We start from the raw sequence: 18,612 nt of genomic DNA on the forward strand, positions 1-18,612 counted from the left end.
CAGTGAGATGGGTGAAAAACAGCATTTCGATGTTGTTTCAATGTGTTTTCTCTAAATATGAATGAATCTGAACATTTTCTCATATGTTTGAGAGGCATTGCCATTTTGGTGAATCATCCATTCTTGCCTTTTCCTCATTTTTCACTTAGATTTTTGTTTCTTTGTGCCTTAACTTTTAGAAATGCATACGTATTAGTGTCCTTATCCCTTTTTTGTTGTGAGTCTTTCTCCCAGTTGGTAGATTGTCTTTGGACTTTTATTATGTATTATGTCATGTAAAATTTTTTACACTTTATTTTTGTATAATCAAATTGATCTTTGGTTGTTATTGCTTCCATATTTTAAGTCTTGGTGAGAAAGCCTTTTCTTGCTGTAAGTTTGAAAAATCAGTCATGTTTTCTTTCAGTACTGGTATGGCTTTATTTTTATGTTTAGATTCCTCATCTATTTGGAGTTGGTTCTTTTGCATGGTGTGAGATGTGGAATAGTTGTCCAAGCACTATTTATTTAAAAAGTTTATTTGTACCTGAGGGATTTGAGAGGCCACCTTTGTCATACACAAAATTTCCATTTGTTTTGGGCCGAATTCTAGAGTTTCTTTATTGCTTTATTGGTCTGTTTGTCCATGTACTACATACCACACTGTTTTAATTATAGAGATTTTCTGATGTGTTTTAAAAATCTGGTATGAATTGTATTTCTCTATAGTTCCCCCATCCCAGTATTTTATTTTATTTTATTTTATTTTATTTTATTTTATTTTTTAGGGCCCTACCCCTGGCATATGGAGGTTCCCAGGCTAGGGGTTCAGTCGGAGCTACAGCTGCCAGCCTACACCACAGTTCATGGCAATACCAGATCCATAACCCACTGAGTGAGGCCAGGGATTGAACCTGCGTCCCCATGGATACTAGTCAGATTCGTTTTCACTGAGCCACGATGGGAACTCCGCATTCCAGTATTTTAAAAGCTACTTCTGTATGTTTTTTTACTATCTTAACTTTAGTATAATGTTCAGTCACCTTATTAAAAAATAAAAGATATCACAGTTCCCTGCTGGCTGAGCAGGTTGAGGATCCAATGTTGGCACTCCTGTGGCTCAGGTCACTGCTCTGGTGCAACTTTGATCCCTGCCTTGGGAACTTTTGCATGCTGCAGGCGCAGCCAAAGAAAGAAGGGAAGACTAGGGGATGTCATCTGTTTGTTCATGTCTGTCTTAGTGTCTTTTTGGAATGTTCAAGGTTTTTCCTCATGTAGGTCTTCCACACTTGGTAAATTTATTCCTAAGCACTTAATTTTCTCTTTATATTACAGATTGAGTTTTCTTTACCCTCATTTTCTCTGTTTATTGTTTGCGTATATGAAAGTTATTGATTTTTGTATACTAGTTTTCACTTATTCTTTCACTACTTCATTGATTTCTTTTGTTGCCCCATTCTCCAGGGTTTTGCAGGAATTTTTAACATCTATTGTTCTGTTTCTAGTTGTGTAGTAGTGCATAATTTTAAGACTTTATTTATTTTTTTAAATTATTATTATTTTTTTTGTCTTTTGTTGTTGTTGTTGTTGTTGCTATTTCTTGGGCCGCTCCCGCGGCATATGGAGGTTCCCAGGCTAGGGGTCTAATCGGAGCTGTAGCCGCCGGCCTACGCCAGAGCCACAGCAACGCGGGATCCGAGCCACGTCTGCAACCTACGCCACAGCTCACGGCAACGCCAGATCGTTAACCCACTGAGCAAGGGCAGGGACCGAACCCGCAACCTCATGGTTCCTAGTCGGATTCGTTAACCACTGTGCTACGACGGGAACTCCCATAATTTTAAGACTTTATTAAAAGAAATTATGACTTTCTTAGATTTTATTTTGCCTCTTTCTTTTTTTTTTTTTTTGCTTTTTTAAGGCCACACTCACGACATATGGAAGTTCCCAGGCTAGGGGTTGAATCAGAGCTATAGCTGCCAGACTACGTCACAGCCACAGCAGTGTGGGATCCGAGCCACATCTGTGACCTACACCACAGCTCACGGCAACATCGGATCCCTGACTGACCAAGTGAGGTCAGGGGTTGAACCTTCATCCTCACGGATACTAGTTGGATTTGTTTCCGCTGCACCACAACGGGAACGCCTCACCTTGATTTGCTGCCTGTGGTGGGGAAGACTTACTGACTTCTTAGGAAGTCCTAGAAATGGGGTCTCATCTCTTAACTTGAGGTGGGGCAAATGATGGTTTAATAGTGACCTCTGAGATATTAGGACAGGAATGTTGGAAATAAAAGGAAGTGTGTCTCACATTATGTGAAGTTAGATGTCTTGTAGCACCTAATAGGACAGCAGTGAAAAGTGTCTTTTAAAATGTGTGCATTATGATTCATGTACAGAGTAGATTGTATTAAGAAAGATATGCTGAGTGGCCCAGGAAGAGAGCACAAAGGGGCGTAGGAGTACAGAGAGGAAAAAGGATTCATGAGGAGTTATTCATTGGAACAGCATTTATGGAGCACATGCAAGAGACTCTAGACATCTGGGGAAGTTCAGCTGAAGTCAGCCAAACAACTAGATTATTAGGGAGGTTTAGAGACTAAGGTTTTAAGCTTGTGTTCCTTGAGAAGACATTCCAGGTAGAAGTAGAGGATGACAGGGAGACCTCATCGGTGGAATCCCATGTTTAGATAAAGGCAAGACACTTAATCTAGGTGAACTAAAACTTTGAGTGGAAAGGCACTGGCCGCTAGGACCAGAAAAGAGAGTTGGCATCAGGCCATGAAGGAGCGCGAGTGCCGGGCAAAGAGTTTACTCTTTATCTCTCACATCGAAGGTCTGTTAAAGGGCTTTTTACAGAAGGTTTTGAACCTACCTCCTCACATATGGACTCTAGAACTTTCAAGCGACACCTCACTGTCTCCAGGAGGGAAAGATAGGAAGCAGGAAGATGGAGAAGAACATCAAGGACTCTGGCTTCTGTTTGACCCGGTTTCCCAAGTTGTGCCAGACTGAAGTGCTTTCAGTCTCTTCATCTTCCTCAGGTGCTTTCTTACCATGCGGGAGGCCTTTGTTACTGTTTTTTCCCCAGGCTCTTCCATTCTGTTCAGGAAGCTCTTCTGCAGGATGGTGAGAGCCCACTCTCCCAGCCAGCCTGCATATGAATCCTGACTTGACCCTGACCAGCTCGTGCCTTGAGCAAGCTGTTTGTCCTCCCAGTGCCTCAATTTTCCCTTTATGTTAAGTAGAAACAGTACTAACTTAACAGGATTGTTTTGAGGATTTATAAATTAATGCATGTCGAGCGCATAGAAGCCGTACCTTGCACACAAAGAGAATGGGAAAAGTTGGCTCTTTTCATTAATTTTTATTAACGCTTGCTTTTGTTATTCCCTGCTTGTCCCTATTTCACCAGTTTGTCATTTTGCAACCTTGGATAACTAAGTCTTTGTGAAAGCTTTATGTCAAATTAATGCTATGTTTCTTAATACCTTGAAGAAATCCATGTATATAAGTCCTTTAACCCAGATGCTTTTTTCTAGAAACCCTTACTTCCCTGGTAACCTTGAATGTTTCTTCCCATCCATTTCTTCCTTTCATCCATGGATGTGATTTTTCTCCTGAGAAAATGCCTCTGTTTGGTAACTTCTCTCCATCACTTTCCTATTTTTTTGTAATTTTCTACTAAAATGCTGTAAACAGTAGATCTTTATTATGGAAATTATCTTAAACTTACTCTATTATTGAAAAGAGCTCTAAGAAAATAGTTTCACACTTCCTTTTTTGGTTAATATAAACATTCTGCATGTATTTATTTAATCCCCACAGATGTTAATATCCCAGCTTTATAGATGAGAAAAACAAAGCACAAATCTGTAATTTTTTTAATCTCAGAAAATACTCTAAGAATGGGAATCTGTAATTTGCAATGGGAAAGTGACCCCAAAGAGTTATCTTTCTGTGTCAGAAATATGGAGTGTGTTCTGGGATGTGAATGTTACTGTATTACAGTGTGACTTCTTTCAGATACAATGTTGGTACTGTTTAGTTAAATGACTAATACATAATGTACTGAAAAATAGCAGGCTCGAACATCTCTGAATATTAGTTAAGGGATTTTATATATTTTTGTGATTGAAACACATAAAATTTGGCTTTAGGGTTAGAAACATTTTTAATGAATTGCCTTTGTAATTCACTCTGTTTCTTCTATCTACTTTATCTTGAATGGATCATAAATTGAAGAATCTGTTTTCAGCAGATGCAGAGCTTATGGGTACAAATTATCTTTTCTAGCTGATTCTGTAATTAAAATGCAATTTCGTTTAGAATTATTAAAGACCCTAGAAGTCTGTAAGCTAAAGAAAAACCAAGATTTGTTTCTGCAGCTGATTAATTGCACTGTTTAATATTCTATTGAAGTGGTACTGGGATATGGAAAACTGACTCTAAACCTACTGATGTTTAGTACAACATGCTTTTTTCCCCCTCTAGTTGCAGCAAAAAATCATTCCTGATCAGGACCAACTGATGGCGATAGCACTGGAGTGCATCTATAACTGTGAACGAAATGACCAGCTCTCTCTTTGCTATGACATATTAGAATGTCTGCCGCAAAGAGGCTATGGGTAAGCGTCCTCAGTGGGCCAACTTTATGCTTGTGTCTTCTTACTCTAACAGTTAAAATGAAAATGTTACTTCCCTGAATGTTCGTTATAGAGAATTTGGGGAATATTAAAAAAAAAATGAAATTATCTGCACACCTGTTGCCCAGAGATTAAACTTTTATTTTTCCAACAGTATAGGGGAAATTGACCTTGGTAATTATCCATTGAAAAACAAACAAAAATATCGCTACCACTACAACAAAAAAATACTTTCTTCAGTGGATAGACAGTGATATATCTTTGTTCTAAATTATTTCTAATTAAGCATTTTTTCATATTTATGGGCTAGTTGTATTTATTCTATGTATTTTTTGTTCTTATCCCTTGCCTAGAGTACAACTTTTAAGTATTAATGTATGAATATACATAACATTTTTTCTTTTAGTTTTATTGAGATGTAATTAATATACAGCACTGTGTAAGTTTAGGGTTTATAGTATAATGACTTGACTTACATTATGAGGTGATTACCACAGTAAGCTGAGTTAGCATCCATCATCTCTTACAAATACAAAAAAAAAAAAATAGAAAAAATGTTTTTTCCTTGTGATGAGAATTTTTGGGATTTATTATCTCAGCATGTTTGAACTGTAACATACATCAGTGTTGACAGTGGTCAGCATGTTGTACGTTACATCCCCAGGACCTGCTTATCTCATAACTGGAAGTTTGTCCCTTTTTTTTTTTTTTTTTTTAATTTTCCCACTGTACAGCAAGGGGGTCAGGTTATCCTTACATGTATACATTACAATTACATTTTTCCCCCAGCCTTTCTTCTGTTGCAACATGAGTATCTAGACAAAGTTCTCAATGCTATTCAGCAGGATCTCCTTGTAAATCTATTCTAAGTTGTGTCTGATAAGCCCAAGCTCCCGATCCCTCCCACTCCCTCCCCCTCCCATCAGGCAGCCACAAGTCTCTTCTCCAAGTCCATGATTTTCTTTTCTGAGGAGATGTTCATTTGTGCTGGCTATTAGATTCCAGTTATAAGTGATATCATGTGGTATGTGTCTTTGTCTTTCTGGCTCATTTCACTCAGTATGAGGTTCTCTAGCTCCATCCATGTTGCTGCAAATGGCATTATATCATTCTTTTTTATGGCTGAGTAGTATTCCATTGTGTATATATACCACATCTTCCGAATCCAATCATCTGTCGATGGACATTTGGGTTGTTTCCATGTCTTGGCTATTGTGAATAGTGCTGCAATGAACAAGCGGGTGCACGTGTCTCTTTTAAGTAGAGTTTTGTCCGGATAGATGCCCAAGAGTGGGATTGCAGGGTCATATGGAAGTTCTATGTATAGATTTCTAAGGTATCTCCAAACTGTTCTCCATAGTGGCTGTACCAGTTTACATTCCCACCAACAGTGCAGGAGGGTTCCCTTTTCTCCACACCCCCTCCAGCACTTGTTATGTCCCTTTTGACTGTACTTCCCCAGCTCCCACCTTCCACTTCTAGTACCAAGAAATCTGACCTCTTTTTCTGTGAGTTTGTTAAGGTTCCACATAGAAGTGAGATCATACGGTATGTGTCTTTCTCTGATATAGTTCACTTAGCTTAAACCCCTCATGGTCCCTCCATGTTGTCATAAGTGGCAGGACTTCCTCCTTTTTATGGCTGAATAGTATTCGTGTGTGTGTGTGTGTGTGTGTGTGTGTGTGTGTGTCTGGATCACATTTTATTTATCCATTCATCCACTGATGGTCATTTGTTTCTGTGTCTTGGCTCTTATAAATGATGCTGCAGTGATCATGGGGTGCAGATATCTCTTTGACACAGTGATTTCATTTTCTTTAGATGTTTACCCAGAAGTGGAATTGCCAGATCATATGGTAGTGTTATTTTTAATTTTTTGAGAAATGAATATACATAATTTTAATTGGTCTTATGTTTAAATGGACATTTATATAGCCTTCTTTTGGATCATTTAGTTTTATGCAAATCAGATTTATATTTTCTCTTTGGAAGTCACACAGCCATTATTCTTTTAATCACTTTTAAAATGTAGTATATATTAAAAATGTCATGGAGAAGTTAATAACAGCACATGAAAGATCGCTGAATGAAAATTTAGTGGGCCTGTTGCTAAGCCTTTGTGACTTCAGCTGAGTCACCTAACATTTGTGATCATTAGTGTCCTTATTTGCAAAATCAGATACTGAGACAAGAAGTCCTTCTCATGCTCTGTTTCTTTTTCTCCTCGTTTTTCTTTTTTTTCCCCTCTTTTCCTTCTAAGATAATTTTTTTTTGGGGGGGGGGATGAAATGAATGATAAGTCACTGATTTTTTTCAACCCAGTGTGAAATAGTTGTTTCATGTGGTCATTACTGGTACTGAAGTAAGGTGAAAAATTGATGGGGGAAGGATATTTGCATGGTACCAAAGCATTACCTTTAGCAAATATTTTAAATTTTTTTGGTAATTTTGAGAGGAGAAGTATACATTTATAAAGCCAAAGGCTCACTGCCATTACCTTTAAGTTACCAAACATGGGATCACACACCATCAGCCTGGCATTATGTGTTTGCTGGTGAGAAGCAGTATGAAGTAAAATGGTTTACCCCAAACCTAATCAATCCTGTGAGCCAAACTTCTAGTGTATAGTAAATTCAGGGAATAGGAGAAGCAGCTAAATGACACCATGACAGGAACAACCAGATACATGCAGAATGTGGGGATCCTTTGGGTCAGATTGTCTTTACACTTTGAAAAGCAGTGTCCTGGAGAAAAACAAATTGGTGGGGACGGGGAGGTGCTGTTCTAAAATCAAGGAGTCTAAAAGAACATGTGGAGCTCCCACCATGGCTCAGTGGTATCCATGAGGGCGCAGGTTCAATCCCTGGCCCTGCTTTGTGGGTTAGGGACCCAGCATTGCCGTGAGCTGTGGTGTAGGTCACAGGTGGGGCCCAGATCTTGCGTTGTGGTGGCTGTGACATAGGCTGGCAGCTGTAGATTCTGCCCCTAGCATGGGAACTTCCATATTCCTTAAAAAACAAAACAAAACAAAACAAAAAAAACGAAAGAACACTGTTCCTTTCTAATTTTTAACCATAAACTAATGTGTGATCTGGTTAAAGTCAGGGTATTGGAAGACTTGTAATAGATGAACAGCTGTTGGTTGCCCTCCTTCCCCATCTTCAGATACCTGTCTTCAGAAAGCAAACATCATTATAGATCATGTTTTCCTTCTTGACTTTGACTGCCTCATTTAAAATACTACGCTCATAAATGTCATTTATTGATGTTACAGTTTTAGATAGTTACTGACTTTTCTGGAAGCCTACTCTTGCCCCATACTTACTTCTCTTAACCATTTTTTTCAGTGTAGTTAAAGCAGTATTTCTATCATTATGATTACGTAAATACTGTTGACACAGAGCTAGTATGATTATATTCCTTTGTGTGTGTGTGTCTTTTTTTTTTTTTTTTTTTTTTTTGCTATTTCTTGGGCCACTCCCGCGGCATATGGAGGTTCCCAGGCTAGGGGTCGAATCGGAGCTGTAGGCACCGGCCTAGGTCAGAGCCACAGCAACGCAGGATCCGAGCCGCGTCTGCAACCTACACCACAGCTCACGGCAATGCCGGATCGTTAACCCACTGAGCAAGGGCAGGGACCGAACCCGCAACCTCATGGTTCCTAGTCGGATTTGTTAACCACTGCGCCACGACGGGAACTCCGATTATATTCCTTTTTATGCAACTTTTTGTTTTTCCTGCGTTGAATAATTTCTTTTTTTGGTTATTATTTGTTTCCATTTCCCTCCTCCACTCTTCTGACAGAAAGGTAAGCCTTTTCTTGGTCAAAGATATCTAGTAATGTCTCCTTTCTCTTTTTCACTCTGCTTTTCTCTCTCTCTCCCTTTTAAAACATCTTTCGTAGAATTGTTTTTTCTCTGGCTTTGATATGAAAGAATTGTTCACTGTTGTGCTGCTGTACAACCACCATCCTGGGATTTTTGTTTCCCCCTCTCGTGTTCCATATTGCATCTCTGGGATTTATTATCTTCTCCTTTCTTTCCTCAATTTGATGGAACACCATCTTGAATAGTTTCCTATCAAAGATTTCATGGACACATTTTATTTTAAGACTGTCACATGTCAGAAAAATATCATAATTGCATCCTTATCCTTGATGGAGTCCTTGGCTGTGTATGGACGTTTAGGTTGATAATCTTTTTCCTTGTGAGTTTTGAAGGCGTCACTCTTGGCTGCTCCTTCGTGCATTGCTGAGGAGTCCAGTGCCGTTCTGAATGACTACTTCATGTATCAAATGGCCTTTTCTTCCTTTTTCGGAATGCTTCACTGCCTTCCCTCATCTTTAATGTTCTTAAACATCATAAGGATGTGTTTAAATTTATCATTGTTCGTTTATTTATTTTGTTTATTTATTTTTGGGTCACACATTTTTGGCATGCAGAACTTCCCAGGCCAGGAATTGAACTCCAGCCACAGCACACTGTATCCTTAACTCTTAGGTCATCAGAGCACTCCATTCATAGTCTATTTAAATAGTGTGTTCCAACCTGGAAACGCACATCCTTCAGACCACTGGAAATTTTTCTTCTATTTTTTCCCTGTTACATTTCCTTGATAAGTTTATTTGCATGTCCTTTTTTTCTGTTTTTTGCACTTTTAAAATTTATTTACTGCCCTTTTTACTCTTGCCCCATCACTTTTTGTTTAATGATCTTGGAGATATCTATGGTTTTATCTTCTAATCCATATTTTGAATTTTAAAATTTATTTTGGCTTTCTTATTTAAATTCTAAGAACTTTTTCTCATTCACTTGGAAACAAAATTGCATCCTACTCGTGTTTCACAGAGGCATAAATACTCTTCTGTCTCCGCATTACCCTCCCTGCCATCATCTCTCACTTTTCATATTCTGTTTGTTTGCATCTCTGCCTTTATTTAGAAGATTTTCCTCCATGTCTAGTGATTCTGGACCATGAATTTATTTCTAAGATACTGAAAGCTGATTGGGAGCCTTGAGACAAGCTGAAGCCTTTTCTTTACAGGAGTGTTTGGGAAATTGCCTTGTCTGTGAGCAGCTAGAGAGTGTCAGTCTTGTTTTGGTTTTGATTTTGGGGGGGGGGAGGATAATCTTCGATTCTGTCCATTGCAGTACAGAAAGGTTGGGTGGTCTGTAGCTCCAGCTCAGTCATCTCTTCTCATTATGGGTCTAGGTACTGACCACCAAAAAGGAATCAAAACATTTCATGGAGTTCCCGTCGTGGCGCAGTGGTTAACGAATCCGACTAGGAACCATGAGGTTGCGGGTTCGGTCCCTGCCCTTGCTCAGTGGTTAGTGATCCGGCGTTGCCGTGAGCTGTGGTGTAGGTTGCAGATGCGGCTCGGATCCTGCGTTGCTGTGGCTCTGGCGTAGGCCGGCGGCTACAGCTCCGATTCGACCCCTGGCCTGGGAACCTCCATATGCCGCGGGAGGGGCCCTAGAAATGGCAAAAAGACCAAAAAAAAAAAAAAAAATTTCGCCTTGTTACAGGCAAAGCTAAATAGAGATGGTGCTAGTGTGTAATACTTCCCTTCCTCAGTGTAGGTTTAGGGAAGCTTCATGTAGGGAGAGGTATAATCACAGAGTGGACTCAGCATCTTTGTACTACTGACACCTGTTCAGATATGACCACAGGCTCCCTTGCCTCCTCGGCGAAGAGCAGCAAGTGTGCCTCTGGAAACCGTGGGTCTTCAGGGGGCAGCAAAAGGCTGGTGCTGTGGGTTGTATTCACAGTTTTGTAGCAAAATGTCATTGCCCATCCTTTAAAGACCTTAGTCTGGTGGATATTGGAGTGCTGGTGGTCAAAGTGCTCTTCCAGAGGGTGACAGGAGATGCAGAGCCCTCTCCTTAAGTACCCAGAGCAGAAGCGGTGGAAAGTTTCTTCCTCAGGTGGCCTTGGTGGTAAGGACAGATGGTCCTTCTGTCAGCTTGGTGCCCCTTTTTGTCCCTGACCTCTAGGTAAAATCATTGCCTTCCAACTGACGTGTGATTTTTTTACAAATGAAAGTGTTCGGCTTTGTTCTTCAGTAAGATCAAATAAGCGTTACGTATCAATTAGAGTTTAGCTATTAACTTTTAAAAAGTAATTTGCCTACATGAGATAGTCATGGTATTAATAAAGTGATATTAAAGATATAAAAAATTTTTTTTCGTGTCCTTTTAATTATTATGGTGAGGGGATTAATATTTTGTTTTCAAGGAGTATGGAGGCTAAAACGCCTTTTGTGAGTATGTGTGGCTCAGAGCTTCTTTGGCCTCAAATTAGTAGTTTCTGATCCAACAGATTTTTTTTTTTTTTAATAAACACGAAAAGTGTCATGATGCTCTTTGGTTGTTCCATTTATTTCCTAGTGATTGGTTTTTTTGCAATTACAGTTTTCTAAAATGCAATTATAAATTGGCTAAGTACTAAAATACAGGTCTTGGTGGTAGTTCTTTTTGTTCATCATGCCAAGTTTGTCAGTTTATAGTCTCCCAGGATTAGTTGTTTATTTTTAGTGGTTAAATGGTTGTTATTTACGAAATGGTAAACTATATTTTTTCACTGTTTTGGACTTCGTATTTCTGAGCATCTTGCCTAGGTGGCACGTTCCATCTGGCTGAAAAAAATCTTTAGTCATATTTGTGAATGTCAGTTCACAACGGAAGAAGACATTCTGAAAATCTCTGACAGATGTTTATTGTAGAGCCACAAAATGATAATTTAAAAAATATTATTTCTGAATGAGTATGTTAATAGAAGTTAGCTCTGAAAATTGGTCTTGTTGCTGAAGGATGTTAAATGGAATATACCCAATATCCAAATTTATCACTCGAGTTCAAGACCTAAAACTTGATTTAAAAAGATAGTCTTTGTAAATTGCGCTAAACAATTGCCACATAGTTTTAGACCAGGGCCTATTATTAGTTTAAAAAATGAGTGAGGCTTTTGTGTTTAAGTTAGGTCATTTTTAATTTTCCAAGTCAATATAAAGGTTTTTTATTTTTTATTTCTTTTTAGGGCCACACCTGTGGCACATGGAGGTTCCCAGGCTAGCGGTCAAATCAGAGCTGCAGCTGCTGACCTACACCACAGCCACAGCAACGCCGGATCCAAGCTGTGTCTGCAACCCACACCACAGTTCATGGTAATGCCAGATCTCTAACCCACTGAGTGAGGCCAGGGGTTGAACCTGCGTTTTCATGGATACTAGTTGGGTTCGTTACCACTGAGCCACAACGGGAACTCCCAGACAAAGGTTTTTTTAATGAGTTTTCTTATTACATCCCGATGTCTTGCTGGAATCCAGTCGATCACTGGTGGGAAGGCACTGTGAGAGTGTCAGGTACAGTGGTTCTCAGTTGAGTCTCCCCTTCACGTTTGGGACACAGAGTCGCATGGGGTGGAAGAAGCCTTTTATAGGCTGCTTAACTTTTCTGCCAAGTCCTTTCCACTTGTCCATGCCAAGTCTGTCCTACCAGCCATGTTTTTATTAGTTTATGATCTTTTTCATGGTCGTGTTTCTCCTAGTCCCCTATTTTTTTTTTTATTTTTTCCTGAGCGTTGTCTCTACTCCCTGGAAGGAGTGATCTGTATGGTGGCTACGCACTTTTGCTTCATTTTACAATATCGCAGTGGAGGCAGAGAGTGTGAGAACATGGAAGATGTCCACTGAGTGTATAGAATTCCACAGGAAACTTCCCAAGGAGTCCCAGGTGGGGCAGATGGGCCTGGGAGAATGCCATCGTGCATGGGCCATGATTCCTGTTCTGCTCTGTGGGTTAAAAGAGCAGAAATAGATCATCACTTTACAACCTTTGCTGCTTCTTAAAAACAATTTAAAAAGGACTGCAGTTGATTTGTAATTCTTTTTTGTTTTTAGCAGAGCTGAACTAAAAGTTCTTAAGAAAATAATTGTCCAAATCTCACTAATCTGTATTGGAGAATATTGTTCTGCTCTTGTATTTTTTTATCGTGATGTCTTTGAGTTATGAAAGATGCTGAATGAGTTTAGGAGATAAGACTGACGTTTTAACCTGGACGGTATAATACTGTTATATATTAAAGACAAGGCAAATATTATTTCCTTTTTTTATTTTTAACTTAACCAAATTTGGTATTTTAGATAAAAAGCTGCTACTGAAACAATTTAAATTCTCTTCTCTTAATCCTTTAGTCATAAGACAGAGGTAACCACAGCTCTTCACGACATGGTAGACCAACTGGAACACATTCTCAGGTGAGAAAAATGATGCTCTGTTGGTTCCATGCTGATTAAGGAGGTCTGTTTATGTTACCTGAAATATGCCCAGTGGTCATTTCCAGCTTAGCCTCCACATTTGTCTGACTCTCTTAAGAGTGAGTTTCCTTAATAACAAATGTAATCCCGGTGTATTTTTGCAGAATGCTGCAGTAGTAGGCACATGGACTTTGAGGATTAGTAGATGTGTGTTCAAATCTAGGGGTTGCTGCTTACTAGCTGTGTAATTTTTTTTTTTTTTCCTCTTCACACTCACAGCAGGCAGAGGTTTGCTGGCCAAGGATTGAACTTGAGCCAGAGCAGTGGCAATACTGGATCCTTAACCACTAGGCCACCATGCAGCTCCTAGCTGTGTGATCTTTGAGCCTAGGGTTTTCTTAGCTATAATATCTAATTTATGAGATGACGGAATTAATATTTGGCTGAGCATTTAAGGTGCCCCACACATAGAAGGTAAATAAGTTCCTGCAGCAGTCATTACATCAATCAGCAAACAATGTTTATTATACCTCTAACTTTTCTTTTTGGGGTACAATACATTTGATTGGTTATCTGGATTATATTAGTAACTCTAGCAATGTTCTTTATTCTGGAAATGAAATTTTTTAATATTTTATTTGTAATGATTTTTTTTTCCCGTTATAGCTGGTTTACAGTGTTCTTTCAATTCTCTACTGTACAGCAAGGTGACCCAGTCACAGATACATACATTCTTTTTTCTCATATTATCATGCTCCATCATACATGACTAGATACAGTTCCCAGTGCTATACAGTAGGATCTCATTGCTTATCCATTCCAAAGGCAGTAGTTTGCATCTGTTAACCCCAAATTTCCAGTTGGAAATGAAATATTAAACTATTACGGAGACTGAAAATTTCTAATTTGCTGTTCAGGAGTCTAATATTGTTTGCTATATTCATTTTTATATGTATGTATAATGTGCTTGTGTGTAATTTTTAAATATTTGCATTAAAATAAAATTAAGGATAAATTTTGTTCTTACATAATTATAGAAATTATGTATCACTTGATAGTGATAATATCTAAAGTTTAAGAATTTAGAATCTGCTAATTAGATCTCTCTTCTCTCCTCCCCTGAAAAATTGAACATACTCTGACCAAAGCTTAATGGGTTAAGTCAATGTAGCTTCATTCCTTACAAATGTGCATGATTATCTTGGCTTCCTAAGGAAATTGAGAAGAGCTCTCTCAGAGAGATATAGTATAATTTATTGCACAAAATCATTACTACATAATAAACATCATTTATTTCACCACATGTTCCTGAGTGTACCTATGGGTTGTCTTGATAGCACAGCTAGGCTCTCAATAGCACGAGGAATGAGTAACACCCTGGAGGTTTCTGGATAATACCCTGGTCTTTTACTGTTGGCCTTAATTTACTGACATTCGGAAAGAACTTTTTATTGCTGTTTCACCTCATAGCCATGAAGAGAGGTGGTAAATGTTTTAGTGTACATAATGTCAGGTGACATGACCCATGAGATTTACCTTTACGAAGAATAACTGAATTCTCTCCTGCCTCTTTTTAAGTCCAGTAGTGATTAATTCATAAATGTGAGATTTGGTGAGACAGACAAGGTCTGTATACAGTGCTGATGATTATGGAATGATCTATCTCAAGAAGATTTATTATAGAATACAAATCTTATTTGTTTGTTTATAGAAAGGATTCTTGAGGGAGATTGAATCTTATGGTGTTTCTCTAGTTTTCCAACTCTAAAATTCTTTGCTTACTGCTTTTGTAGCAGCCTTGCCTATAACAAAATACTCACCAGGTTTAAGAGTTAAAGCAGGGTATTGCAGTGATATATTTGGCTTCTTTTGCTGACTTGAGGCTTTTACAGTCCAGGCAAGTTGTAAAAAAGATTTTGAGATAAGGATATTGCCAGGCTTTTTAAAAGATGTCAACTTATCTCAAATATATTCTAATAAAAGTCAGTAGGGGAAATAAGATTTGATATGTAATTATTAGTTTTTTTGGCTGAGAGTTAATGTAGGTAGTGTGTAAAATTGGGTCATTCTCTGTGATACTCCTTCTTTTTTTTTTTTTTCCCCCCAGGTACCTAACACCTAAGTGCTATTTGTATTTTTAAGATCCTTAGAGCTTTCTTTTTGGGTAGCAAGACTTCTTTAAAAATTCTTCTTTCACTTATAGTGTGTCAGAGATTTTGGAGAAACATGGACTTGAGAAACCAGTTTCATTTGTTAAAAACACTCAGTCCAGCTCAGAAGAGGCACGCAAGCTGATGGTTAGACTGACCAGGCACACCGGTCGGAAGTGAGTAATAAACCAAAGTAATCGATTATTGTATATGGTTAAAAAGAAGTTCTGTTTTTTTTTCCTTTGCTGACTTCATTTGTTTACCACCTTTACACTTCACAATAAGGTTTGTGGCTGGCCCATTTTGAGAGTTCATTTTCATTTATTTTTCAAGGTGTAGATTATTATTTTTTAATATCTAAGTATTTTAGTATCATTTGTTGAAAAGACTGTCCTTTATGTACTGTATTGCATTTACATCTTTGTTGAGAATCAGTTTTCCATATAATGGGGGCCTATTTTGGAGTTCTTTATTCTGATCTATTTGTTTATCTTTGCTCTCATAACCATACTGTTTATCATTATAGATTTATAGTAAGCCGTAAAATTCCTTATTTATGTCTCTTTAAACAGTTTATTATTGTTGCTTATTTATCTGCCTTATGTTCCCTTCAAAATGATAAACTTATCTAGGGCAAGTGTCATCAGATATCTAATTTGGAACCTTACATATCAACAACCCTTTCTCAATAATTGTTAAATGAATAATTTAATTTAGAAGATTTAAAAAACTTGTCTTTATTTTATTTGGCCGTGCTCTTGGCATGTGGAAGTTCCCAGGTCAAGGATCGAACCCATGCCACAAGCAGTGACCTAAACTGCTATAGTGACAATGCCAGTTCCTTAAACCACTGCACCACGAGGGAACCTGAAAAGTTAATCTTAAGCTTTCTTTATAACTATAAACAACTGGTTAATATTTCCGATCGTGTTGGCTCTACTCTAGAACTTACTCTTCAAATGAGAAAGCCATGCTGTTGCCGATAGATGGCCTGCTATCTTTTCATCGAATCCCCAGAGTACTTCTTAAGTCCTCGAGGTTAATTTCTACTTAGGGCATTCTGCTTACTGTAAATATATAAGACAGTATGGGTTCTTCCCCCTCCCCCCAGAGTACTCAACTTGAAATGAATCTTAACTATTTCATATATGCTGACATGGTTTGGCCCTTAGTACCTATAGAATTTTCTTATATTCTTATATTCTGCATATTCTAAATGGTGGCAGATTTCACCGAATCAGGTTTTACCATCTTGAATGCAATACTCTTTCTCCCTGGAAAATACACCTCCATTCCAAAGCTGTAACTAAATACATCGGGCTTGTATTCAGGTGTGTCTGTGTTAATTTGCAAACCTCTTGTAGAGTGCCTCCAAGCTCTACTCTGGGTTCTTATTTACTGAATGTATTCTGAAAAGACCACTGGAAATAAGGTCTTATAATTTATTTTAATTAGAACCTGTACTTACGGCGAGCCATGTGTGAGAAAACATTAATACCATCTGTCCCACTGTTGCCGCTTCCAGAACAGCTGGGCTATCAGAACTTGAATTCAGCTAGATGATACCCAGGCCTGATTTTATGAAGCTGGTGCAAGAGAGGCCCCCACTTTATCAAACATTTTGCTATTTCTCTGCCTGCAAGTCAAATCTGAAAGAGCCCTTCAGCCTTTGAAGCCCAACCAAAGGGTTCCTATGCTAAGGTCTAACTAGTAGATATATTTCAAGGCTTATCCTGGAAGACGTGCGAATATATCAGTTTGTACTGTGTGTTTGCATGCTGGGGGAAAAACGTGTTCCCTTAAGCTTTATTTTGTGTAGGATAGAGATAATTGTTAGTTTTGAATTAACAAATATAAAATGCTATAAGCAAATGAAGTTTGTAATTATTAGAAGTTTTAGTTGGAAAATTCCTGAAGACTAGAATTTTTGCAGGAATGATCCTAAGTGCTTACTTTTTCCATAGAAATACCATGTTTTTCTTTGTTTGTTTGTTTTTTTGGTTGTGTCTGAGGCTTGTGGAAGTTCCTTGGCCAGGGATGGAACCTGCACCCAGGTCACTGCTGTGACAAGGCCAGACACTTAACCCTCCGTACCACAAGGGAACTCCCAGTTTTTGCAAGGATGATTCCAAATGCAAACTTTTTCCATAGAAATGCTATTGAACACGGTTTACTTGCCCTGTTTTTAATGCATAAAGAAAACAATGCATGGAAAGGAGATACCCAGTTGGTACTTGGCAAACACAAAACCAAGCGAAACCTGCCCTTTTCAGACCGTGAGATTCATGGTTACGTCGAACGTCAAGACTAGAACGACTGTGATTCCCAGACTCATATATATGCACACATATGTAGTTGTCTTTTTAGGGCCACACCCATGGCATGTGGAAGTTCCCAGGCTAGAGGTCCAGTTGGAGCTGCAGCTCCCGGTCTAAGCCACAACCACAGCAGTGGGGGATCGGAGCCATGAATGCGACCTACATCACAGCTCTCGGCAATGCCGGATCCCTAACCCATTGAGCGAGGTCAGGGATTGAACCCGTGTCCTCATGGATGCTATGCAGGTTCGTTAACTGCTGAGCCAGGAGGAGAATGCCCCAAACTCGTATATATTCAACAGAGATGGACTTTTGAAGGGGGTGGGGAGAATTAGAGCACATTCTTCCCCTTACTAGACAGTATTAGTGACCATGTACGTGACTACAGAAAAAACAAACGTTTGTAACTTTCAGATTTGTTCATTCACATTTGTAGAATACTATTTATTTTTTTTATTTTTTTATTTTTGTCTTTTCTAGGCCTGCACCCGTGGCATATGGAGGTTCCCAGGCTAGGGGTCTAATCGGAGCTGTAGCCACTGGCCTACGCCACAGCCACAGCAACGACAGATCTGAGCCACATCTGCAACCTACACCACAGCTCATGGCAATGCCAGATCCTTAACCCACTGAGCAAGGCCAGGGATTGAACCTGCAACCTCATGGTTCCTAGTCGGATTCGTTAACCACTGCACCACGATGGGAACTCCTAGAATACTGTTTTATACTGGAAAAATATGGGGAGTCTTTTCATACATTCTAGTTGAAGTTAATCCTCAGAATATACAAAAAAGGAAATCTGAGGCTCAAAGAAATTAAGAAATTTATTCAACTCTATACAGGTAATCGAGCCTGCTTTTATACTTAGGAAAAAAATCTTGCTTCGGTGTCTGTTTTATCAAAATTAATCTCATCCATTCCTTATCATTCTCTGAGATGGGCCGTAAGTGAGAAAAGTGAAATTCTGGAAAATTAAATGCTCACAATTACGCAGTGACTATCTGTGACATTGTTGTCAAGACTGTTTCCGCTGCTTCAGGAGAATCTGAACCATTAATTCTCTAACTCTGGACACAGACATGAAATGGAAGTTGATCAGCTAGGTTGTGTCAGCCTCAGTGCTTGATCCCTGACTGGTAGATTGCTTCTGACCTGGAGGGCCTGTACGTGAACTAGAAAACCAGATGGGGGCTTTGGGCTTTGCCTGTGTGGTGACTAGCATGTCCTTGAGGGGACCCTGCAAACTCTATGGAGTTGTTA

The 18,612-nt window shown here is 38.8% G+C and overlaps 1 protein-coding gene across 1 annotated transcript in view; it reads left to right on the forward strand.

Annotated features, from left to right (window-relative positions):
* NBAS (NBAS subunit of NRZ tethering complex) overlaps window positions 1-18,612 on the forward strand; it is a 360,775-nt gene that overhangs the window by 149,445 nt on the left and 192,718 nt on the right. Inside the window, exons 26-28 of the mRNA XM_047782615.1 lie at window positions 4,476-4,609; window positions 12,822-12,884; window positions 15,088-15,210. Coding sequence (XP_047638571.1) covers window positions 4,476-4,609; window positions 12,822-12,884; window positions 15,088-15,210 — 320 coding nt within the window. The remainder of the gene's footprint in view (window positions 1-4,475; window positions 4,610-12,821; window positions 12,885-15,087; window positions 15,211-18,612) is intronic.

The sequence above is a fragment of the Phacochoerus africanus genome, chromosome 5 (assembly GCF_016906955.1).
Source record: "Phacochoerus africanus isolate WHEZ1 chromosome 5, ROS_Pafr_v1, whole genome shotgun sequence".
Classification (NCBI taxonomy): Eukaryota; Metazoa; Chordata; class Mammalia; order Artiodactyla; family Suidae; genus Phacochoerus; species Phacochoerus africanus.